The following is a 26,779-nucleotide window of genomic DNA, read 5'->3' as shown; positions in this document are numbered from 1 at the left end:
GCCTTTTCTGTATCTATTGAGATAATCATGTGGTTTTTATCTTTTGTTCTGTTTATATGATGGATTACGTTTATTGATTTGAATATGTTGAACCAGCCTTGCATCCCCGGGATGAAGCCAACTTGATCATGGTGGACAGGCTTTTAGATGTGCTGCTGGATTCGGTTTGCAAACCAAATCCAGCAGTGCACCCACTTCTAAGCAGAGACTTCTGCCCCCTGGGACAAGCAAAGAATGTGTACATGTGGGATGGAGAAGCAGGGCACTGTGCCCCCATGGGAATCCTCACCCAAGGGCACATCTGCTCCCAGTCAGTGGGCATTTTTCCACTGAAACTAAGAGAGAATAGCAGATATGAATTTAATCAAATAATCTAAATCACCAAATCTAAGGAAAGCCACCTCCATGTAAAAAAAAAAAAAAAAAAAAAAAAAAAAAAAAAAAGCATTAAACTAAAGGACGAGGAACCAAGTAAGTAAAAGGAAGTAACAGATTAAACCAATGGGGATCGTATAAGAAGTATAATTAATATCCTCAGCAGGATAAGGGCGTATACTACATTTGTGAAATTAGAGCAAATTTTGTGAGGAAGAAACAATTAGAGATGCGAGAAATGAAAATATATGATTGTTGAAACAATTTAATGGATTTTTTTTTCCTGAATATCAGTATAGGCAGAGCTAAATAACAAACTAGTGAGCTGGAAATTTGAGTATTGAAATGTTACTTCATTACAGAAAAAGAGATGTTAAGTATGGAGAGAAAGTGGCACTTCCAACATTAGGAATAGGAATTAAAGAAGAAGCCAGAAGGAATACATGGAATGAAATATTCAAAAAAATAATTGAAAAAAGGTCCCAAGATTAAAAAAAGGGGAAGAAGGAGGAGGAAGAGGAAAAGGAGGGGCAGGGAAGAGGAGGAGGAGAAAGGTATAGTGGCTGTGAGTGAAAGTGTTTAGCAAGATGAATGGAAAAATACCCAGTCCTAGATAATCAGGGAGAAATTTTAGAACACCAATAAAAGAAAATTCTAAACCTTCTAGGTAAGATTTATTGTACTTTCCTTGGTAGCATTAAGCATTTTTTTAAAGGAAGCAGTTATCTTGAAGTTCTGAAAATTATTTGAGTTGTAAAATTCCTTCTCTAGCCAAATATCAAGTATTAGGAAAAAACAAAAACTGTTATAGACACACAGGATTCAGAAAGTTTACCACCCTCTCTGAAAGAATTATTGCAAGATACATTCCTGGAAACTAATCCAACAGGAAGATGAGATATTCAAGAAAGAGTAGTAAACAAGTAAAAAAGTAAAACTTGTAGTTCAGTCTAAATAAGTGTAGATTATTTGAAAACTTTAATAAAAACTTGGAATTAAAACCCAGAAGATTGCAACATGAAAAGTGTAGAAGGTGGCTGACAGGAAAGGAAGCAGCAAAAGGAAATAAAATACTGCCCAAGTTATTAACCTGTTTAGAATGAAACTGTAGATCTTGGTTAACTCTTAATGTTAATAGAAAACTTTAAATAAAATATAAATATGTCTGTTAAAAAATAGATAAGCCAGATGGAGATTATATAACTTCTAAAGCATTAGGTTAACATTAGAACAAAGAAGACAGTTCAGTAACATCAGGAAAGTGGAAAAAATAAACAATAAAATACAGGGTAAATAGAAAATAGAAAACAATTTGTCAGGAGCCAATTCAAACATACCAGTAATGTGATAAATTAGAGTGAGTTATATTCACTTATTAAATGAGATTCTCGCAGTAAGTTTTGAAAAATAAGCTGTGTATTTGCCCTTATGAGAGACTTAAACTAACATAACAAAAGAAATAGAAAGTCCAAGAGGAACTAATATACAAGGCAAATGTAACAGAAGCAGCAAGGAGGCATATTAAAATAAGACAGAATTCAGGTTTCAGCATTAAAAGGACCAAAAAGGGATATTTCATGCATCAGTACATGTTTGCATAAAGTACACTTTGCATAAAGCATGGCGCATAATAAGTTAAAAATTAGTTATTCAAAACACAATCACTATCAGTAATATGATATGGCCAAAGTGGTGCTCAAAAGAAAATTATGCTAATATTAATTAATGAGATATAAAAGGTTAAACACAAAGTTAAATAGCCAGTAAAACCTAAATCATTCTCTAAACAAGAAATATATTATTGGGAAAAAAAACAATATTAATTTAAAAAATTGGATATGCTTAAAAACCACGCAAGTGCTGAAAGGGATCAGAGTAAACTTGTTGCAAGCTGTTAAAAGAGATGTACTACTTCCTCCTTTTTCTGATTTTCTTTTGACCTAGGCGCTAATATTGCTTTCTTTGTAAGCTAATTGTTTTTATAGTTTAAAAATAAAAACAGTAATTTTTCAAATGACAAGTATGTAAGTTCTCTATGCCAAAGTTGTTCTGGAGCTCCTTCATAGAAGTCCTGAGCCCTTCTTTAATTTACAGCACGTTTCCACGCCATCTTTGCTCTTGGCACTGCCATACTTGAGTTGGTTAATAGGCCCCCAGCCCCAAAGTAGCTGTCCATGTGAGCATCCAGAATGCAGCAACTGACTCCCTATCCTTGTTCCCAAGAGACAGAACCAATGAATCTAACATATTACCAGGAAAAAACAAATTTGCATATAGAGCAACAAGAACAATCTCTATTGTAGCCCTTTTGATGTAAGTTGATACTTTTATTAAAAATAGGCTGAAATTTCTTTAGAGCTCTTCAGAACAGTTTAAGCATCTTCTTATTTTCCACAAATTATCCCCTCATAAACTAAAATTTTAATTCATCCTATCCAGATGAATTGTTACCTCTGATTTACAATACTTTCCTATCCAGATGAATTGTTACCTGTGATTTAGAATATTTTCACAAAATGCTCATAAGGCTGTAGAGGGATTTTATGTAAGCTTACAATTCAAGGTGAATGAATGGAAGGTAGTGTGGCAGTCTGAGTTAACATTCTATTAAGTGGGTTTTGTTTTTACAGTCATGTTCACTTTTATTAAAGTAAAACTTAACCATTTAAATAACATAAATAATAAATTTAGGAGCCCAGATACATTGTAGCTAAAATCTTAAACAGTACTAAAGACCTACAGGTAGAAAAAGTGCAGACAGTTTATCTTTTGCTAAGTATATCCTTGATTAAAGATTGCTTGAGCAATAACACTTTGCATACTGTACTGCATCTTCCTCTAAGGTTATTTATTAATTATAGCATGAAAAAAGTAAGAACACTCATTATAATTTAGAAGTCGATTTGAATTACCACTTTGACTTATTTTAAAATGAAAATAGCACTACATTTTACAGGAGGAGAAAAGGAAACCAACATTCATTGAGATTCTGTAATGTCCCAGGCAATACATCATTTTCTCTAAACAATCTCTAGTCTAGGTTATATTACTGTCTTATTAATGAGAAAGCTGGGTGCTTTCTAACTGTTCTGAAGCCCAATATTCTTTATTAGTGTTGTTCCAACGAGAGTGTAAATAAACATGATGCATGTCATAAAAACCTAAAACAAAATTAAATTCGAGAGAAACCAATTGAAGAGAAGAATCTTTGAAATGTAATGCATTCAGGGAAGCCTTCAAATTGAGCTCATCCTTTTACCTTCATCTAAGCTGTTATGCTAGAGGTAGAACCTATAAATGCAATGATAGGTGGAGAAGGCTTCATTCAAAGTATACGTCTTGCTAGACTTCAGAGGACTCATACTGGAGATAAACCTCATGAATATAAATGAATGAGGAAGGTGTTTACCCATGGCATATCCCTTATTAAAGAGCAGAGCATCCATCCCAAATATAGACCTAATCAATGTAATGAACTTTTTCAACCTCAGAGAATTTATATGAGATTTTTAAAAAACCCTATGAATTTGGTCAATATAGGATCTTATAGCCAGGCTTTATTCTGGATCTTAGTTCATACTTAAAGTTGCCAACTTTAGGTGTTTTAATATGTTCTGGATAATATAATTTAAAATTTCATAGAAAATATGAAATATTCCATTACTTTTAGTGCCTTTTATGCTAATATTAGTAGGGAAAGGATCTGGCTAAGATATTAGATCTCTAATTCCTATGTTCATATTCTTAATATTGTCATCAACCTATAATGAGATAAATTAAATTTTCACTCTGAATTATAATTCATATAAACTGAATGCCTGACTTTTTCCTGGAAATTATTTGCTTACTGCAAAGAAAATGAGCAAAGTAAAAGTCTAAAATTTCCCCCCCATGCTAATTACCATTCTTCATTGTTAAGCTGTTGGCGCATAGTCATTCAGAAATTTTTCTATGATGATACCAAAAAAACCCTGCAAAACACTAGAATCATATTTTGCATATTATACTTCAACTTGATTTTTCAAAACTTAGCATATTATGAAAGTCCCTTCTAGTCAATAAATATAGATCTTCATTATTTCACAAAGGCCAGTTAATCTAACTGAACCCGCTGTTGATAGACAAAGAATATTGTAGTAAACATTCTTGTGTGCTTGTTAAAATATTTCTGAAAGGTAAGTTCCTAAAAGGAAAAGGAAAACTAGATAATCAGATGTGTATGCACACATATACATACTTATGTAGGTATATAATTTCAGTTTTGATAGTTATTGCTAAGCTACCCTACCAAGAATACATATCATTCTTAAAAGTATTGAAGTATGAGCTGGTTAAAATATAATTAATCCTAGTTACAAAGCATTCCAAAACACCTGATAGAGAAGACCATCAGCTTTCCAGCTAAGACACCTCTTTAAAGTATTTTTTGCTTACAAAAATATTACTCTTTTAATGACAGAGAAAACAGAAAGCCTTATTTTAAAAATATAAATTAAATATTATTGTGACCTTGCTATCTCTAAGGAACAGAGTTGCCTTAAGGCATTTTATTGATTAGAAAACTTTTTCTGTGCTCCAACTTCACCTCACTCTATTTGCAATAAATAATAGATACCACTGTATTTATAATAAATAAGTTAAGGGCTTTTTAATTTTAGAATTAATCATAAAAGAATAAATATAAATTGCTGCGTTGTAGAGAGCTCTCTCCCTCAGGCAGACATTCCTTCAAATGCACTTCACATAGAACTGCATTTCCTTAGGGAAAGCGTAATTTAAACCACAGAGAAGTAACATACCTTTGGAGGAAAATTGCCATGCCATCCGAGATATTGGCAGAACTATAGAGCTCCTCAAATAACCACTACTGGTCTCAAAGATTTGGTTATATTATAATTTTACTTCATGTAATTATTATATTTGGAGAGAGTCAGGGACTATATAATTTTTGTAACTGGAAATGACCACAGCTTTGTGACCTTGTAAATTGGGACTTTGAAGTCTGGGGAGTAAAGACTCTACCTGAAGTCCCCCAGTAGTTGATAAGACCTCTGGGATCTCCTTAAGGATACTTTGCCTCCAACCATGTTTGAGCCAGTGTTTATACAAATTCATGAAAGAACGAGCTTGTGCTGTAACAGGCTCCTTCTGAATTTTTAATAAATGCAAAGTAAGTTATTCAAAGCAACAGGACTTTTGCAAAACATGAATCTTGTAAAAATTCAGTAAAGCAGATTTATCTCTGCCTTTTTCTCTTCAAAGTAGGCTAAACTTCCCATTTTACTTGATTATAAATATTTGGATTTCTAAAGGAAGTAACTTCACTTTTGTTATCTTCCAACAGTTAGCTGGGAAAAATAAAACCTAACAGAGAAAAAAATGGGTATGTCAGACTTAAATAAAGATTGAAAGTTATTATACGGTCTGAATCATATCTCATACAATGTTGTGGTAGAAGTGATAATAACTCAATTAATCTAGAAAAGTTTTCCATTTACGACAAATAAAAGAAAAAGGCTACTAATCTCATTTCTCACTTAAATAGAAGGTTCTTTTAGTCCATGAAAATTCTTTTTCAATTTAATTTTTCACTTTAAAAATACTCTAAAGCAGATAGATATCAAAAAGGAGTCATCAGCTGCATCATTTATAACCTTAACTTGCTTTGTGGATCAGTAGGCTGAGTGGTTTAATTGGGATAAATGGAGCAAGCAAAAGACCAATGAACCAGTGTGAAATTTTCTTGTATGCGTCAAGAGAGGCTCCTGGTTAATTTGCGAATGATGCAATACTATTAAGAGCTGTTTCAAAAAGTTACTATTCCATGTGCTTGCTCCTTGAATGATTGATGTAATCTGTTAAAAATTTTTTAAAAGAATTTTCTAATATTTTTGTCCCAAATCTATTATAAACTGGGATGGTTCAACATAATCATCCTGGCATACATAATATCCTTTTTACAACTGTAACTAAGAAAATCAGAGCAAATCAAGAAAGAAAATATCTAAATTTTAGAGCTGAACAGGTGATTGGCCTTAGGCAAGCCACTTACCCTTGTGTGTCCCAGTTTCTTCCAAATGTAGACCAGTTAATTGTGTGAATAACAAAGGCCAAACTAGACATGGCCAGAAACTAAAGAGAAATCGGTTTTAAAATAACAAATATTTCAACTTTTTAAATATTAAAGACAAGATGCAAGTATCAAACTTCTCTCATAAATTATACAAAGTATACAATTATACATATATAATTATATGTCATACCTTTTATTTTACTTGAGACAGAGTCTCCCTCTGTCACCCAGGCTGGAGTGCAGTGGTGCAATCTCAGCTCACTGCAACCTCCACCTCTCGGGTTCAAGCCATCCTCATTCCTCAGCCTCCCGAGTAGCTGGGATTATAGGTGTGCACCACCACGCCCGGCTAATTTTTCTATTTTTAGTAGAGACGGGTTTTCACCATGTTGGCCAGGCTGAGCTTGAACTCCTGGCCTCAAGCGATCCACCCACCTTGGCCTCCCAAAGTGCTGGGATTACAGGCATGAGCCACCACTCCCAGCCTGCGATGTATTTTAAAATAATTCACATATCTCCTTTGATATCTGTTGCCAAATGTGTGATATTATAGATATATGCTATTTGTTTGCTGTTGCTAAAAATTATTTCCCTGGATAGTCTTTGCTTTGAAAATAGAATTAACTAATTCTAAAGTAAGTATACATGATAAACTTTGTGCAAGGAATAAATATACATGTTTTCAAAAACTAGAATGATTAAACATTTACCTAAAATAGCTGTAATTCTGTTTGCATATCATGATTTCCAACAAAGTTTGGCTGCTTAATGAAACTTAATAAAACTACTGTCCATATATTGAGAACTGAGCCTGTGGCTTAAATACATTGCTTAGAGACACTTTGATATATAAGCTTTGGATGAAGAAATTATGGCTAATAAACATTATATTTATTTTCCTGAAAAGAAACATATCTTCATGCCTTAGGATAATTATTAATGTTCAGTAACTAACAATTGTTTTTATTTATAAAATTGCTTTTTATATAATGTCACCAGGGATATTTAGAAACAAGAAAAAAGTTAATAACCAGGCTACATTTAAAAATTGATTATTTAACATGTTAAAATAAATTGAACCTACTCTAAAAGAGAAGCTTGCTGATTTGAAAGATGACATCGTCCTTTAATTTGTTAACACTCCTGATGACATAATTAAATGAGAGCCTAAAATGAACTAATTAGCTTACCTCTTTTAGTTCCCCATCATTGCTAATAGTAATCAGCCAGCTGAAAATTTGAAGCTGTGACAACAAGGCTGTCTGAGCTCATGCAATTCCTTTTCCTCTGCAAATCCATAGAAATGTTGGATCAAGTATGATAATTTTCTTCAATATGTGGCCCTAGGATAGGGGAGGAAATGAGCAGATACCTAAAACAAAGGGAAATTAAAAACCTGAATAATAAGCCATTAGCTGAAACTTAGGCAGTTCAGGATGGACTGAACATATGTAATCAAAGGCTGAAGATTAGAGTTAAAAATACTCACACAGGATCTTTGGCAGATGACAGATAGAACGGTTACTCTTGTATAAACATGGGACCCTGAAGAGCTCCTTCTCCATAAAGAAGAAATTAGGATAACAACTTCTCTCATTGATTCAAGAGTGAAAAAAAATCTCCCAGAAGAATGGAAACTCCAAACAAATGTGAAATTCACATTCATTTCACCCAGGTGGTGGGAAAATTCTAAACTGAGGAATTAATGTAAAAAGAAATTCAGGACCAGGGAACCTCCAAGATGCTCACAAACGCAAATGCAAAACCCCTTTGTAAAAATATTTCTTCCACACACAGTGTGTAAAATTAACACTGGAAATAAGTCCACTAAAGATGAGCTCGCAACAAGAATTATGATCTATGTGATTTTATGATTCACCAAAAAGGAGTCATCAGATATGACAAACAATAAGTGCATTCCAATTGAGATAACAGAGATATGAGATAAATATGATTAAATGATTTAAAAGATTTTTTTTTATCTAAGTCATTTTGAAAGAAGAGGATACTATGAGAAAAGAACAAGCAAATATTAAAAAGAATCAAAGAAGTGGGGCACAGTGGCTGACACCTGTAATCCCAGCACTTTGAGAGGCCAACATCAGTAGATTGCTTGAGCCCAGGAGTTTCAGACCAGCCTGGGCAACATGACAAAACACCATCTCTAAAAGGAAAAATACAAAAATTACCTGGGCATGGTGGTGCCTCCTTGTCTCAGCTACTCTGAGGAGAGCCTGAGGTGGACGGTTCGCTTGAGCCCGAGACGTTAAGGCTACCATGAGCCATGAATTGCACCACTGCACTCCAGCCTGAACAATAGAGCAACACCATTTCTGAAAAAAAATAAAAAAATTAAAAAATAAAAAAATCAAAACTTTTTAAAATGAAAAATACAGTGATAGAAATTAAATATTAACTATAAAGGTAAAAATATAGAAAGAATTGAAGAGAGAATTAGTATATTGAACTAGAGACAGATCTGAGAAAAAAACACATAATGCAATATAAAAAGAAATAAAGATTAATGAGAGAGTGAGAGACATGGAGAATAGAATATGACATTTCAATACAGGTCCCATAGAATTTCCAGAAAGAATATAGAATGAATAGAGGATAGTTAATATTTGAAAAGATAGTGACTTACATTTTTCCAGACCTGATTAAAGATTCGAATCCCCAAACTGACAAGGTACACCAAGTTTCCATAGAAAAAATAAACCTACGCCTACATACACTGCAGAAAAATTTTAGAATACCAAAGACAAAAAAGCAACCAGAGAGACAGACAGATTATTTACAAAGGAGCAACAATTCAATAGATAACTTCTTATCAGTAACTAAAGAGACATCAGATTCTTGTCGAGATCCAAGTAGGGTTTTTAATAGAACTCAACAAAGTGATTCTAACATTCATTAGGAAGAGTTAACAAGGGCAAGAGTAGCCAAGACAATTGTGAAGAAGTGAAAGATGTGGCTGAGGGACAGGGAGCTCAGCTATCAAGAGCTATTTTACATATACAGATAAAATATATATATACCATATGTATGATATTTAAATTGGTTTGGACACAGAGATGGACATATAGACTAATGGAGGAAAAAAGAGAGACAAGTTAATTCTAGAAACACTCATGTTTATAGGGGATTGTTATGTGACAGAAGTAGCATTACCAATAATTAGGGCAAATGGTTAACAGTTCTGGAATAAATGGCTATCTATATAGAAAAAACCATATTGGATCTCAAACTCATTCCTTACCTCAAATCAATTTCAGGTTCATTAAAACCACCTAAATGTGAAAAGCAAAGCTTTAAAACTTTTAGAAGAAAATATAGACGAGTATCTCTATGATTTGAGGGTAAGAGAGAATTAGATAAAGGCACAAAGCATAGAGAAAAGATAGATAAATTCTACTATATTAAAATTAAAACTCATCTATACATCCAACAACACATAAACAAAGTGAAAATAGTACAATACAGATAGCCAAGAAAAGATTACTACCTGGAATATATAAAGAATTCAAGTCATAAGAAAGTGAGAGAAAGAAAAGAGCGATCTTAATACAAAATGGACATAAATAGGCAACTCAAGATAAGAGTAACCCCAATTGGCCAATAAACATGAAAATATATTTGGCCTCACTACTAATCATGTAAATGCAAAGGTGAGATAAAATTTCATAATCATCTAATAGGCCAAATTTTAAAAGCTTGGCAAAACGAAGTGATGGCAAGCTTGTGGGGAAACAGGAAACTTCTACCCTCCTGGTGGAAACATAAATTTATCCAACCATTTTGAAGAGCAATAATGAAGTACCACATTGCCCAGCAACTCCATTTCCAGATATATACTCTACCAGCCTTTCTCAGCAGAGATTCTTTGTGATAACCCCAGAACACAGAAAATGATCTGGCTACGTTCTCAATTCTCCTAAAGCAGGTGCACCTGCGATTCTAGATACAAAAGAGAAAAAGCAATTCACTAATATAATGGGTGCCTTGGGGCATTAGGACTCATTTCTCTCACAGACACCAGTTAAGAAAGGCTGATAGGGAAACTCCCACATGCATATATAAACACACAAGGACCTTTTTATATAGCATTGTTAATAATAACAAAAAAGAAATGACCTAAATGTCTATCAAAAGCTTATGGTCATTCCCCCAAACACCAGTTTGTGACTTCTGTTATAGCCAACATGTATTGCACGGTTTTTGTTTGACTAGCTTCAGAGTCTTCTTGAATGTGGTGTGCTGTAAATACCTGTTCCCCTAACCATGGAGCTGTCTTTGACCTTCTACTTTGTTTTTCACTTCTCACTGACACAACCGGGACTTGGGTAGCAACAGATGGGTCTGCCTTGAAAAGGCAAGGGAAGAGGAATCAGATAGACTGGTAGCAAGAGTGGAGAAAGAGTATGAGTAAGGGAAGAGGCACTTGGGGGCATAGAGGTCAGGCCTCTATATAAGAGCATTCATTTAGGCCTGTGAGTCTTTAAAAGAGATCTAAACCTGAAAACCTCTCTGAATATTTTGGGCGTTTAAAGTGTGTGCCTAGAACCTAGACTAACAGAGAAGCTAAAGACCAGGTGGTCATTGCAGGGCTTGGATAGAAGGCAGATCTACACCATCTGCCTTGCTACAGGCAGATGGTGTAGCAAATATCTAAGGGGAAGAGGAGGCTGAACCATCAGAGCTATGACTATAAGTTGATTCAGTACCAAAGCCTAAGCCTGGCAGCAATAGTAGCAATAGGCATTAAGTACAAGTACGAGGGGACTTTGAGTGGAAGTGGTGGTCAGACCTGCCTGATGTGTGGTCAGGAACAGAAGAGGGTGCTTTCCAATGTGCCAATTGGAAAGGCTGCTTTCCAGTTTGTGCCAATTCGTGCTAATGGCATGAATTGTCTCAGAGGATAGGGCAAGGATGTGACTAGAGAAAGCAGAGTAAAGTGAGGACGGGATACAGTCAGGGCACTCTACAGGTTTCATTTATTTTCTAAAGATGGAATCCCTTAATCCTGCCATCACTCAACAAGAATTATTGAGGATATGCTGGGTGTTGAACACTGAGCTAGGTTCTAAGGACACAAAAATAAGATGCAGATCCTGTCTTAGGAGCTGACATATTAGGGATAAAGAAAGGCATGTAAAGAAACAATGGCAGTGTACCGTGAGAAATGAGTTCACAAAGGAAGAATCTAACTGAGTCTGAGATGGAGTGGTGGGGCTGTGTAGGAGGAGCCAGGAAGTTTGGGAAAGACTGTACAGAAAGGTGTTTGATATTTCAAGGACATCTTAAAGAATGACCCTGAGTTTGTTTGATAGACAATAAGTTAAGATTCAGAGGGCTGACAGAGAATGTTTTAGTGACTTTGAATTCACATTATATGGCAAAAGATTTTGGGTACAAGGCAGAAGAGACATGGTACAAGGCGAGAGATTGTGCTAGAAATGTTCTTGGGCCAGGGCAAGAAGGACTGCATATTCTGCATTAAAGAACTTGGAATTTGTCCAGATAGCAATGGGGGAGCCCCTGAAAGACTTTAAACAAAGGAGAGATGTAATCATATATGCAGTTTAGAAATATCACTTGAGTGTCTACTAAATAGAGTCTGAACTCCCCTCTTTCCAAACTCTCTATGGATTTGTTCCACTGTACTGTTAAAATGTATTTTTTACTCTTCCCCAACACACATCCTCCACCCAGGTCTATTGATTTCTGCGCTGTTCATAGTGTCATCCATTTTTCTTTTTTTCTTTTTTCTTTTTTTTGTTTTTGAGATGGAGTCTCGCTCTGTCACCCAGGCTGGAGTGCAGTGGTGCAATCTCAGCTGGCTCACTGCAACCTTCGCCTCCTGGGTTCACACCATTCTTCAGCCTCAGCCTCCCGAGTACCTGGGACTACAGGCATGCACCACCACACCAGCTAATTTTTTTTGTATTTTTAGTAGAGATAGGGTTTCACCCTGTTAGCCAGGATGGTCTTGATCTCATGACCTCGTGATCCACCCGCCCGGGCTTCCCAAAGTGCTAGGATTACAGGCGGAGCCACGGTGCCCTCTGGTCATTCCCATTTCTTAGCCTATACTCATGTGATTTCGTCAACACATTATGCAACTGTGGTAAGAGCACAGGCTCTGGAGTCACACTGCATGGGTTTGAATACTGTCCTCTTCCTTTGCTAGTCATCCTTAACCTCTCTTCATCTCAGTTTCTTCATCTAAAATTGGGGTAGTAATGGTGACTATCTCATAGAGTCACTGTGAGAATTAAATGACTTTAATGTGTAAAGGCCCTAGAAAAGAATCTGGCCAGGTAGTTAGCACTCAATAAAAGCCAGTTATTTTTATTCTCTTCTACATATCCAATTAGCTGTTTGATGAGACCCAGTTTAAATCCCATCTCCTCTTTGAAAACTTGCTAGACTTTTGCCAATTCTTATGACTTTTCATTCTATTACTATTTTCAATATGTAAAACATCATACAAGTATTTATATTATGAGTCTGTCTTTATAATTCACTGTTTCCCTAGTTCATTGATTTCCCAACTCAACTGTTGTAAGTACTTAAAGAATAAAAAGTATCTCAGTCTGGAGCATGGCTCTGATCACAAGTAGACACACCATATACAATATTGATGAAATTCATCTTCATCCCTCTACAGGAAAACTATAACTGTGAATGTAATGTGTTTAAAGTGTATTCACTACCTAAAATTTGTGTTTAAAGTTTATTCATTACCTAAATAAAGTGCCATATCTGTATTTCAGAATTATTCATTACTAAGTAAGTGTCCTTCACTAAAAACATAATGTTATGCTTTATAAAGATTTGACTTAATATTCTAACTCTAACTCTTAATCCCCCCCCTTTTTTTTTAGATGGGATGTCTTGGGAGCTGTCATTGGTACGGAATGTGGAACAATAGAATCAGGCTTATCAATGGTCTTCCTCAAAGATGGAGAGAGGAAATTATGCACTCCATCCATGGACACTACCGGTTATGGGAACCTGAGGTTTTACTTTGTGATGGGTAAGTACATTTTGCACAAACTTTGTTCACCCTGGGGCAAATCCTAGGCCGGCACCTATTCCTGAGGAAGTAAGATTGTTTGTTGTCAACTACATAAAATGAAAATTCATGAAATGTGAGCTCTCTAGACAGAGCAGAAGCCTGTGGTACTCCCCCGTGTTTCAGGCCAGCCCTGCTGGAGCCAGCCTAAAGAGATCTAATCATGGCTTGCCATGATGAGGCCTGAAGAAGAAATGCCATAATACCTTCCTTCCACCTCTCCCTCCATGGTCATAGCTGAAAAGACAATGAGAGATAAGCTAAAACAAAGCGATTTCTTTTTCCTAGCTTCCCCCCAAAACTAGTCATCAAGGTGAGCCTTTGTTTTCATGAATATCTGATCATTGCATAACTCTTTTGTAGTAGGAAGCCGAGAAATTTAGGTTAATACTTTAATAATACTCTCTATTTTCTAGTATGTTTGTGAACACATTAAGAAAAACGTGTTCATAAGTTATAGTTTTCTTCAAAGTATTGTAGAGCAAATAAAGATAGTTGGAAAATTACCCAAAAAGGAGTTAGAAGGTTGAACTTTGTGACCTCCAAAATTAATCCTTTTAGTCAACAAGAGCCACAGTTACATATTCTCTCACTGATGTCATTCCAGAAATGTGAGTAGGTGTCACATGCCTTCTTTGTTGAGTGACTGGAAAAGCACAGGCAATCTCTGGAAGTGAAACAGGAAATAAACACTGTCTACCATTGAACTTACTAGCAAAGATGTCAGTTCATCAGGACAAACAGATCTCCTGAATCTAACTTCAGCATTGAAGATTTATTTCTCCTGTATTCCTCACTTCACCTTTTTGATAATCATACAGCTCAGGGTTGCATGGGAAACCTCAGATTGTATCATGCTCTCAAGCATATTACCTGTGTGATGCTAACTCATTTTCCATAATTATCTGTTTGATAACAGAGAAATTGTGCATATAAAATAAAGTAATGTAGTCTCACATTTAAAGATAACCTCACCTTCACTCTGAACTGGTTTGTATATTTAAAGGCCCAGAGCTCATTTTTTTTACATAATTAGAATTCAAACTGGCTCTCATTTTATCAAAAGGGATTCCTGGAAAACCTTAAGCCCTCCTCCAAAAAAGTTGTAGTAAACATTTAGTATGCCAGCCTAATTTAAGTTTTTTCCCTTTTCCCCATTTTTGACACAATGTATTTCATACCATATTTTGATTTTATTATAATAACCATATTTGGTGATTTATGTGGGACTAAGTCATCATTATATAAGTTCCTTTATATAATTGTCTTTATATAAGAGATTAGTCTTTAATTTTTTCTGGAACAACGCATATTATTAATCAATGAATTAAAACAGTACTGACTATGATGGGGAATTGATTTGAATGAGCCCAAAGAAGTACATTATCCCAAGTAAAAGCCTCTTCATTCAATTAAAACATTAAGGAGTGCCTATTGAATATACAGCCTTAAGCTAGGATATATGGAGAATACAAATGGGGAGAATAATGTCAGCTAAATCACAGAGTTGCTGGTCAAATGAGCTAATGTATGAAAAGCATTCAAACCTGCCAAATAAATATTTAGACTCAGTATATCTCTGTTGTATTGATATAAAAATTAATCAGAGTTCCCACCCACAAGTACCATCTGACTATAAGGTAGAATGCAGTGTACTGTAATGGAATGAAATGCTATGGGAGCATAGAGGAAGCTGTAATTGCAGTGGAGGGGTTAGGGTAAAGCTTCAAGAAGGAGATGGCATTTGAACTCACCCTTGAATGATGGGCATGACTTAAATATAAGGAAGAGAATTCCAAGCTAAGCCATTATGAAAAAAAGGCACAAGAATAAAGGTATGTCATATGTTTGGGGCTGGGTGATTTTCCCAATATAGATAAGTGGAAGCATGTAAGATGGAACTAGAAAAGCAAATTGGAGCCAGAGTAGTGATTTTCTTTAATTCCTACTAAGGAGTTTGGATTTTCTTTCTCTAGGTAGTATGCAGCTATCAGAAAATTCCTGTTAGTTCAGCATTACATTATCACTTGTGTTTTAGAAAGGTAATTTTAGCAGGAGTATGATGGAAGATTGAAATAATCAGAAATTAAAGGGCAAGAGATCAGTTAGGGCAGGGTTGCTAGGTTTAGAAAAGAAATATATGTATAAGAGAGTAAGTGTGGAATAGAATATTTTGATGTTACTTATGTTAAGATCAGGTTTCTGGAATGCTATATGAAGGGAGAAATTCTATTCAGGATTTGAATCAGGTTCGAAAATCATCCATATGCAGGTGATAACTGGAGCTGCTGGAACTGCTATGTTCTCCCAAGCAGAAGGTAGCATAAGACAAACAATTCTTAGGGAGAACCCTCATCTAGGTGTAGGTAGAGGGGAAAATAGTACTAAAGGAGACTGAGAAAGAACATAAACAGAGGTGGGCAGAAGGTGTCATTGGAGCCTACGGGAGGGAGGAAGACAGTGGTTCGGGGGGTATGGCAGGGAGATGATCAACAGTGTAAGGAATGCCACAGAGAGAGAGGGTTCAACCAGGATAAGGGCTGAGAGGCCACCAGTGACTTTGGAGAGAGTTTCCCCAATGGTGTGGTGCCTGGAAAGCCCAAGTATAATGCATGGAGTTAAAAATAAAAATTAAAATAAAAATAAAAATGTGTCACTGAAAGAGGAGGACGGCTACTTCAAGAGTTTTATCAGTAGAGAGAAGAAAAGAAATGGGGACCAGATCTTGAGGAAACAGCAGCACCCAGGAAAGGTGTTTTTAGGATAGGATAGATGGATAGGATAGGGTAGGGTGGCATAGGGTAGAGTAAGGATAGGGTAGGTTATGGTAGGATGGGATATGATAGGATACGATAGGGGAGAATAGATAGGATAGGACTGGACCTATAGAAAATACTTTAAAACTTTGTTGGCTGATGGGAAATAAAGCCATATGGAAAGAGATTTAGAATGAGATAGTTGTAAGTAGCCCTTCACTAAATACAGTACCTTAGGAAAATCAGACTGATTGTTAATCTGGATTACATCACACTCTGTCCCTCTCAGGCCCTGACTATATGTTCTGCCCTTGGTTCGTATCAGTCTGCTGTGAGTATATTTCTGGAAAACTTGCCCAACTTTCAAACTTCAGTTCAATGTCTATTTCCTTTATTCATATATTCACGTATTCAACACATTCATTGAGGACCAGTATAGAGCACTGTTCTTAGAACCAGAATGCAGTGAATTAGACAAAGAATAACCTAACAGACATCAACTCATTCATGTATTTATCGTTCCTCCAACGAATATTTACTAGGCATCTGCTATATGCCCAGCTCTTTTAGCTCACATTGTACCCTTTTCTCTGAATTTTTACTGCAATTAGGGCAGCACAACACAGTTTACCGCCTATTATTGTTCTTTAAAAATGACTTAAAACAACATTTAAAATATTTTAAAACTGACTGGCCCGTTTGTTTTTATTGAAATCTTCCTGAACCTTAATTTCTGTACAAGATGCCTCTGAGTCACACCTTTCCACAAGGTGCCAAAGGCTATGAAGCTGAAGAAGAATCCGTTTCTCCCTGTAGAAGCTGCTGTCATTGACACTTCACAGAACTATAAATTGCTCCCGGAAGAATCTTTCAGATAAAATCTGTCATCATTTTAAAGTCTTGGCCCCTTAAGGACTTTTTTTTTCTGCCATTCTGGGCTGGGTGTGGCTCTCACGTGTGTTTCAGTTATCTCTGAAGGGCAGATGCAGTTCATGAACTGTTCTTAAGAGAGCACAGAGAAGTTACAGAAAACAGATTAATGAAATTAGAGAAAACTGATAGTTCAGTGTCTGCGTCATTGGGTATGGTGCACTAAACCCACACTGCCTGTGATTATTCACCTTTTTTGTCCTTTTTTGGTAAATCCTTAATATATAATTATAAATATCCTTATATGTATATATTCTCATATATATATAGATATCCTCAACTTAAAAGTTTTGTTTTCTAATAGGAATTTCATTTTCATGTGGATTTTTTCTCCAGAGACCATCAATTAGAATGGCTTTAGTAGCTGTATTTATCATAACACTGGAGCATGTAAGGAAATGCTTGAATATATGATATAAATGTCAAAATCATAAGATTTTTCTCCACAGGTTGTTTAGCAGTAAACATTATTAGGATGAGATATACATTGTCACCATACCTGACTTCTGCATTCTCAGTTCAAATTACCCAATCCAGTAAATATTTATTATATGCCAAATTACATGTGCCTAACATATGTAGCATGCCAGATTTCAATGCTTTGCAAAAACCATCCTCCAAGACTTACCTGTTGAGTGGTAGTAAAGGTTTGAAGTCAAACAGAATAACCTTAAAGACATGCTTTACTTTGGGACTATGGGCACGTTATATAACGTTTCTTGGCCTCTGTTTCACTATCAGCAAAGTGGATCTATATTAATTCTTACCTGAAAATGTTGTTAGGAGATGAAAAGAGATAATGCTTATATTTGATTTTACATGGTGCATGGTTCATAGTAAGTACCTAATGAAAAGTAGGCATTTTTACCCTTATGTTATTATTAATAATACTGAAGGAGTCTGGCTCCAAAAGAAACCCTGATCCAGACAGTACCAACCACCATTTGCAACATCAACTCTTTGTCAAAACAAAAACCCACAAATTTCCTTGGGAATAAACAAAATTATTGGGCAATTTTCCCACAAATGACTCAAACATAAAATCAGTGTGTCATGAGCTGGAAATTTTGATCTACCTGTAAAACCTTTCAGACCATGGCTTCACCCTGTAACTCACTGCTACCCATAAACTGAGCTGTTCTAGGAGCACACCAATGGGGTGAGAATATGTGCTAAACTCTCTCCTTCCCTGGCTCAGCTAGAAACTCTAGTAATAGGCTCACCCCCAGATTCCTACAGCCTTCTCCAGTTTGTCTTAAAGGGCTTAGTTTTCAAGTCAGACACTAGCTTTTCTGCCATCAAGCCAACTTCCTGGGTTGCTTCCAACTGATGTATACTCAGATATGCCAAATAATTTTAGAATTCACCTAGGAGAATTTAGTTAAGAATATTTGCACAACATAATTCCAATAGTGTATTTTCAAAGCCAAATATAAATCATCGTTATTTAAATTATTAATTTAGATCATCAAAAGTTGTTGCATTGCAGAAGATGAAATAAGATGTGTCAGATAGGGAAGACACCTGGCCAATCAGAGTGGGCCTCATAGATGACCTTAACGAGGTTACTGCAGTCAACTGTACAAGTCTCAGGTTTATAGATTCAGAAAATGAGTTTTCTTAATTACCCCAGAGCTGACATATGGGAGACTGACTCATGCTGTAAGCTCAGAGGAGGCTTATGAACAAATCATAATTCTCATTAATAGACTATGGAAATTTACCTGCTAAGCATGAGGGAATAATCAATGTTTATGGGATCAAAAAAGATATATATATCACCCAGTAATTTTAATGGCAGCGGTTCCAGAACTATGATAGCCTGATGCATCCTGTTCCACTGTGGGACACATTTTGCAAATGAATCCTCAAGATTTGCCTTGGTCATTAAGGACTTCTCTATTCCTACCCAGTGTATGGACATCCTATGAAAGTCTTGCCCTCTGATATCTACTTTTGTCTAATATTACTTCTATTGTTCATGAAGTTTCTTGTACTAATTCAGTTCTAGCTTTCCCCCTTAATATCACATATCAGTCATTTCTCCCCAAGATCAGACCCAATTACTCAGGTTGAGTTTGACCCAGGCATTTACAAACAATAGACACTTTCTTCTTAGTTTATTTAATATCAGATACTGAGTCTCAGCCATTATTTGTGTATTTTACCAGATTAACTCTCAGAGGGTAGTTTTATTCTAGAATGTTGATTTATTTTACTGTCACCAGAGAGTATTAACAACAGCAATTGCCTGTAGATAAAAATTAACATTGATGGTGGTTGATTTAGGAACTGAAGGAATTTTTTAGAAAGATAATAATAAAAGAAAAAGAAGTTAGTGTTATAAATGTGGGGCCTTAGGGATGGAATATTTGCCAGGAAATACATGTACATGCCCATAGTCCCAGCTATTTTGGTTGGTACTATTATGAAAGATAATGGTGGATTAAGAGAGGCTTCTAGTTAGACATGTCATCCTTTAATACTCAGGTTATGCAGACAGTTGATAGAAGCAAACAGTAGCAAGAATTATTGACTGGGGCTGGGCGTGGTGGCTCATGCCTACAATCTCAATGCTTTAGAAGACAAAGGTGGGAGGTTTGCTCGAGTCCAGGAGTTCAAGACCAGCCTGTGCAACATAGGGAGACCCCATCTCTACAAAATAAAATATTTAAAAAAGAATTATTGATGGAACGCAGTCATGAAAATAATAGGTTAGAAGACATACATGTACCCCTCGCTCTTCCACTAGTTAGTTACATGATCTTAGCTTCAAGTACCTGCTCTGTGATTCGGTGCCATCATCGGGATGATCTTAATTGCTCTTCAGCTTCAATGTCATATTGTTTTCCATGACTATAAAGTAGAGTAATAGAGAATAAAACACTCTATGTACCTTCTAACAATCAAATGCGGTACCAAATATAAAAATGAAAAATGTAAAACAAATTGCATTTAAAGTACAAATAATATGCCAAAATATTAAAGATACTATGTGCAACAGTTTGACTAACACTACTTGAGAATTCCTTCATGCAGGAAGTCATCACTCTTGTTTTAAAACCATAACCAACAGGTTCTGAACTTTGGTCATAAAAACCTCAAATTAAGGAAATAACAGCTTATTAAAAAGCAGAGCACATCTTTTTAATGTGAGTTAGAACATGGTCGTTTAGTTGCTGCTCAAAGTAGACAATTATTTGAGTAATCTCATGAGGCAAATAGCTACTTTGGCCTTCACAAATGTCAAGTCTTTGATCTTTAGCATGGCCTACTTGAACTATCGTTATAAATTATTTCCTTGAGTCTGTTTACCTTTGTGTAGGGTTATTCTTAAGTGACATCTGGGTACTATAATGATTTTCTATTCTGAAATTTAACACTATATTTGATATGTTTATGGATGCTAGTTGGTACTAGCAACTTAAAATTTTTGTTTTATGCAGGAGGAATTTGTGACCCTGGAAATTCTCATGAAAATGACATAATCCTGTATGCAAAAATTGAAGGAAGAAAAGAGCACATAGAACTGGATACTCTTTCCTATTCCTCATATAAGGTATACATGCCAGTCTGTGTGGCAAATAGACCACCTCAGACCACCCTGGACAAGCCCAAATCAAAACCACAAAGACCACTCCAGATACAGAAGATACATCCCTGTTCTGGCAGGCCAGAGGTTGCCAGGTTTCTTTAAAAGTGAAATGGACATTTTAACTTTCATATTTTTTCCTAATACAAATAAAAAATGAGTTATCAGGAAGGAAGAGTGAATTACAGTCCATCAGATAGTAAAGCAGAACCCAATACTCTGACAGTTATTCTTGTCCCCAAGAAAGCCCTAAATGTAGCTCTAATTATGCCCCTCACGCGCTTGCTGTGAGTCATAATGAGTATTTGTCCAGCATTTTGAGATCTCCTAGGTAGAAGACACTGTAGAAGCACAGGTTATTATTACCTTTGCTTTTTTCTTTGCTAATTAGAGCTACCGATTGAGGTTGGCCTTTTTTCTTTACCCTTTGGATATAGAACAGGTGTTAGCTCTGGTTATTTGCAAACATCTTCAAAATTATGTGAGATGCTGGTCATAAAGTGTAAAATTATTTTTTGTAAAAGTAGATTTGTTTGTGTTGAGGCCACACCCACAAACTCATTATTAGTTAGCCTTTTCTTTGCACTGATGGTAACCTAAGTACTTTTAAAAGCTTAAACACAGCTAACATCTAGCATTTCAGGGTTTAAGTTAGAAAGACAAAACAAACATCAAGGTTAGAATGGGAAACAACCAGAGTGAATATCCAGCACATTCCACGTGCAAGAGTAACCCAAGTTATACCATTTGGGATTTCATAAAAGACTATATTTCCAGCAGTGGCAAGGTAGAACTACACCTGCCCTGGTCATCTTCATGCCTCATATCAAATCAGCTTTGTAAGTTATAATGCATTGACTCATTGGCTCTGGTTGTTTCTGTCCTATTTTCACAATACTAGTTTGGAAAGCCCTTAGCATGATACCAGTCCACTTTCAAAGAGGACTGATGATAAAGTATAAATGTCAAGTTGCCTTTGTTTTGTGCTAATTAAGTAAAATGGATGCACATGCTTAGAAAACTCTTGAAGACCTTATGTCAGTTTATCTTCAGGCAGGGAGAGCCTGATCAAACACACACAGAGGCCCCCACCTCATGCACAGGAGGAATTCCGAGTCAGTAAATCGAATGCTCCTTGAGGATAGCATCTTCTTCATGAAATAACAAATGCAACACAAAGGACGTTTCCTGGTGCTTAATAAATGGCAGTTATGTACATGTTGTTTACTAGGTCAAATTTAGGAGAATTTACATGGACTAGCATAGGAAGGATTATGAGTGATTCTGGTCTCCTTTGTTTGAAAGGTTCCGTCTTTGGTTTCTGTGGTCATCAATCCTGAACTTCAGACTCCTGCTACCAAATTTTGTCTCAGGCAAAAGAACCATCAAGGACATAATAGGAATGTCTGGGCTGTAGACTTTTTCCATGTCTTGCCTGTCCTCCCTTCTACAATGTCTCACATGATACAGTTTTCCATCAATCTGGGATGTGGAACACATCAGCCTGGTAACAGGTAGGAAGCCCTGTTTTGTAAATGTGCAAAACTAAAAATGAGCTTGCAGATTTGGCTATTAAAAAAGAGGTCGTTTCTAGGTAGAGTTTTAACTGGATTTTAAGTAAAATACTCATTGATGAAATAACACACTTTTCCCAAAAGAAAAGTTCTTCAATTAATATGAGGGGTGTGATTGGATAGATTTCAAGTAGGAATGGCTTCATTCTAAGAGCTTGATCTTAGGTATCAGAGGTGTTTGCATGTGCTGTGTCAACCATCCATTACAACAGATTGCTAAGAGAGAGAAAAAAAAAAAGCAACTGAAAAAAAGCTTAACCTCCTGTCGGCTGGTGACCTGCTAATAATAAGCATGGAAATCAATTAGCACTTCAAGAGCTATGACTTCTCAGTTTCACTTGCCCAAGTGTTGCTCATATTTTTTTCTAAGAATTTTGTCGGTGTCACATTCACAGGATGAAGTGACAGTGTGAGACATGGTAATTGCCTTGCCACCTATCAAACTCAAGAGCACAAACTCAAGTTACCATTTGTTGTCTTTAAAACATAGTTTGTTTATAGCAGTAATTTAACTGATTGCCCTTTGAAAGCTGGTCAGACTTTAGTGAAAGAGAAAACAATCATTTAGGAAACAGCATCTTTAAAAAATTTTACACTGTTTTTACAGTTGTTTAATGTACTTAACCAGAGTTGAAAATTTCATTTTATTTGTTATCTTTACCCTCCCCGCCTTTTGTGTGTGCTTTTTCTGGTTTTATTAGTGTCAGCTTAGAGTTTTCTACCAACCATGGGCGTTCCTGGTCCCTCCTTCACACTGAATGCTTACCTGAGATCTGTGCTGGACCCCACCTCCCCCACAGCACTGTCTACTCCTCTGAAAACTACAGTGGGTGAGTACATTCTCTCTGAGATATTGAAATACTTGAATCCATGTTGCAGAATAAAAATCAATGAGTAATCCTGAAATTAGCATTTTTGTCATAATAGGTAAGAAACCTAATCTCTTTAAAAGTGGTCTTGTAAAAAAAGAAAGAAAGAACGAAAGACAGTATCTTTGGTAAACTGGATGCAAGATTACAATTACAGTTTGTAAGGCCATTCATTCTTTGTGTACTTGACTTATATTTTGGACTGCATGAACTTAAATTCTATATGGCAGTTCTGTGGTTATTGCCAAAAGATTTATTGTCACACTACTTATAGAGAAATGCATTATAGAAAAAATTGAAGAAAGTTAAGTTTTGAAATTGGACCTGGATTCCATTCTGTGTAACCATATTTATTCTCCCTGACTTTCCATTTTTTTCTGTATAATTAAGGATATAATATACCTCATTGGGGGTTATTAGGAGAATTAAAGATGATTATATAAAATACTTGCCACATTACAGAATAAGCATTATGAGAATAGTAAAAATATTTGCAAGAATGGCAAAATTAAGTTGGGAATTATTTTGTTATCCACTTTTAAATGTGTGTAGGGCTAGGGGAGAATAAAAAATAAAAAGTAATTGATGCTAATTAGCAGTATATCTCTGCACAGATGCCTAGCATAAGACAATATCTAAGGTCTGAGTATTGATGGAAAAATTTCTTAAAAGAATATATAAAAACTAAATATCGCTCACTATTAAGAACAAATTGGCTAGGTATGATGACTCACACCTGTAATGCCAGCACTTTGGGAGGCCAAGGTAAGGGGATTTCTTGAGGTCAGAAGTTTGAGACCAGTGTGGGCAACATAGTATGAGACCTTGTCTCTACAGAAATAAAAATTAAAAATTAGCTGGGTGTGGTAGTATGCTTCTATAGTCCACCTACTCAGGAGGCTGAGGCAGGAGCATAGCTTGAGCCTAGGATTTTGAGACTGCAGTGAGCTATGATTGTGCCACTGCACTCCAGCCTGGACAACAGAGCAAGACCCTATCTCTAACAATAAATTAAAACTTAAACAAATTTTAAGTAATATAAAATAACAAATCCATTACTCTGGCATGCTGTGGATGTTTTTACAAGCTGTATGTCTGTTTTAAAGATATAAACAGGCCAGGCGCGGTGGCTCACGCTTGCAATCCCAGCACTTTGGGGGGCTGAGGTGGGCAGATCATGAGGTCAGGAGATCGAGACCACGGTGAAACCCCATCTCTACTAAAAATACAAAAAATTAGCCGGGCGTGGTGGCGGGCGCCTGTAGTCCCAGCTACTCGGAGAGGCTGAGGCAGGAGAATGGCGTGAACCCGGGAGGCGGAGCTTGCAGTGAGCCGAGATCACGCCACTGCACTCCAGCCTGGGTGACAGAGCGAGACTCCGTCTCAAAAAAAAAAATAATAATAAAGATATAAACAAATTCCACAAGTGAATTTAAAGAGTTTATTGGTAAACTTTAGGGCTTTTCCAAGCACACAGAAACTAGAGCATGAAAAGCATGTAAAATAGATTCAAAAGATATGAACATAGTTGTGAAGATAATTTTGTGCTAAATTTCTTGCAGGTGGAACCGAATAACAATTCCCCTTCCTAACGCAGCACTAACCCGGAACGCCAGGATTCGCTGGAGACAAACAGGACCAATCCTTGGGAACATGTGGGCAATTGATAATGGTTAGTGTTTATGCCTGTCATAATCACATGCCATTGATGTAGAGTCTTCCTGTGCTTTTGTTCGTCAGCACAGACTTAATCACATTTCTAAGTCATGGTCTTGCAATTCATTAAACACCCTTTCTTCCATTTCTCCTTTGCATTCTGTTAGAAGCCCAGGGATGTGCAATCAGAAAAAAAAAAAAAAAAAAAAAAAAAAAGCCAGTGGAATCAGCAGTATTAGATGCTAGAATGTTTCAACATACATAAATTAAAAATGCATAAAACCTTGAAACTGAAATTCACAGTTGATGACAAGGGATATCCTAACATTTTCTTTGAATGTTGTGTAAAATTAACATAAATACTTATCATACTGTATGTATTAAAATAAGACCCATTCTTCTCTTAGTAACTACCACAACATCTGGAATGCTTTTCTTTTACATGCAGACAATATACAGAAGGAAACATCATCTCTAAAAAAACTAGTGAAACTTTTACCTCCTTTTCAGAAAATAGTATAGAAAGAAAACTTGGATATATACCTTTTTAAATCTTTAATCTTTCTTTCCTTTTCAAGAGAATTTTTGAAATTTGGCATCATTTTAAAAGTCAATACCACTTATGACAATGACAGAAGATATTTTAAGCTCTCGGGTTGCATGTCTGTACATTTCTTATACTTGTTATTAATCACCAACTCTTTGGCTTTTGTCTTTCTTTTTATTTTTATTTTTATGGATTCAGTGAGTACAAATGTAGTTTTGTATATGAATATATTGCATAGTGGTGAAGTCTGGACTTTTAGTGTAACTATCACCCAAATAGAGTACAAGGTAATTTATCATCCCTCACCCCCCTTCCACCCTCCCACCTTTCTGAGTCTCCAGTGCCTATTATTCTACTGTCTATGTCCATGTGTACACATTATTTAGCTCCCACTTATAAGTGAGAGCATGTGGTCTACAACTTTCTAAGTAATATCACTTAGGATAATGGCCTCCAGTTTCAGCTGTGTTGCAGCAAAAGACACGATTTCATTCTTTTTCATGGCTGAGTAGTATTCCATGGTGTGTTTGTGTGTGTGACATATTCTTTAATCATCCCTTAATGGACATTTTAGTGGATTCCCTGACTTTACTATTATGAACAGTGCTGCAATAAACATACAAGTGCAGGTTTCCCTTTAATATATTGATTTCTTTTTCTTTGGGTAGATACTCAGTAGTGAGATTGCTGGATCAAACGGTAGTTCTAGTTTTCATTCTTTGAGAGATCTCTATGCGGTTTTCCAGAGGTTTTACTAGTTTAAATTCCCACCAAAAGTGTATAAAAGTTTCCTTTTCCCGCACATCCTCACCAGTATCTGTTGCGTTTTTACTTTTTAATGATACCCATTCTGATTGGTGTAAGACGGTATCTCATTGTGGTTTTAATGTGCATTTCTCTGATAATTAGTGATGTTTAGCATTTTATATGCCTGTTGGTCATTTGTATGTCTTCTTTTGAAAACTGTTTGCTCATGTCCTTTGCCAACTTTTTAATGGAACTATATGTTTTTTCTTGTCGAGGTGTTTGAGTTCACTGTTAATTCTGGATATTAGTCCTTTCTCAGATGCATAGTTTGCAGATATTTTCTCCCAATCTGTAGGTTGTCTGTTCACTCTGTTGATTATTTCTTTTACTGTGCAGAAACTTTGGGCTTAATTAAAGCCCCTTTGTCTTTTTGTTTTTGTTTTTGTTGTCTGTGCTTTTGAGGTATTAGTCATTAATTATTTGCCTAGGCCAGTGTTCAGAAGAGTTTTTCCTAGATTTTCTATATTAATCCATTCTTGCACTGCTATAAAGAACTACGTGAGACTGGGTCATTTATAAAGA

General features: G+C 35.9%; 1 protein-coding gene across 3 annotated transcripts in view; it reads left to right on the top strand.

The window, feature by feature from the left end:
* RELN (reelin) overlaps positions 1-26,779 on the top strand; it is a 521,226-nt gene that overhangs the window by 311,950 nt on the left and 182,497 nt on the right. For all 3 annotated transcript variants that reach the window (XM_003268163.3, XM_030826362.1, XM_030826363.1), the window contains exons 12-16: positions 13,336-13,487; positions 20,659-20,771; positions 22,110-22,318; positions 23,080-23,208; positions 24,810-24,919. In XM_003268163.3, the coding sequence (XP_003268211.1) occupies positions 13,336-13,487; positions 20,659-20,771; positions 22,110-22,318; positions 23,080-23,208; positions 24,810-24,919 (713 nt within the window). The remainder of the gene's footprint in view (positions 1-13,335; positions 13,488-20,658; positions 20,772-22,109; positions 22,319-23,079; positions 23,209-24,809; positions 24,920-26,779) is intronic.

This window comes from Nomascus leucogenys, chromosome 13 (genome assembly GCF_006542625.1).
Source record: "Nomascus leucogenys isolate Asia chromosome 13, Asia_NLE_v1, whole genome shotgun sequence".
Taxonomy (NCBI): Eukaryota; Metazoa; Chordata; class Mammalia; order Primates; family Hylobatidae; genus Nomascus; species Nomascus leucogenys.
Note: the sequence above shows the minus strand (reverse complement) of the source record. Positions and strands in the feature narration are given on the sequence as shown.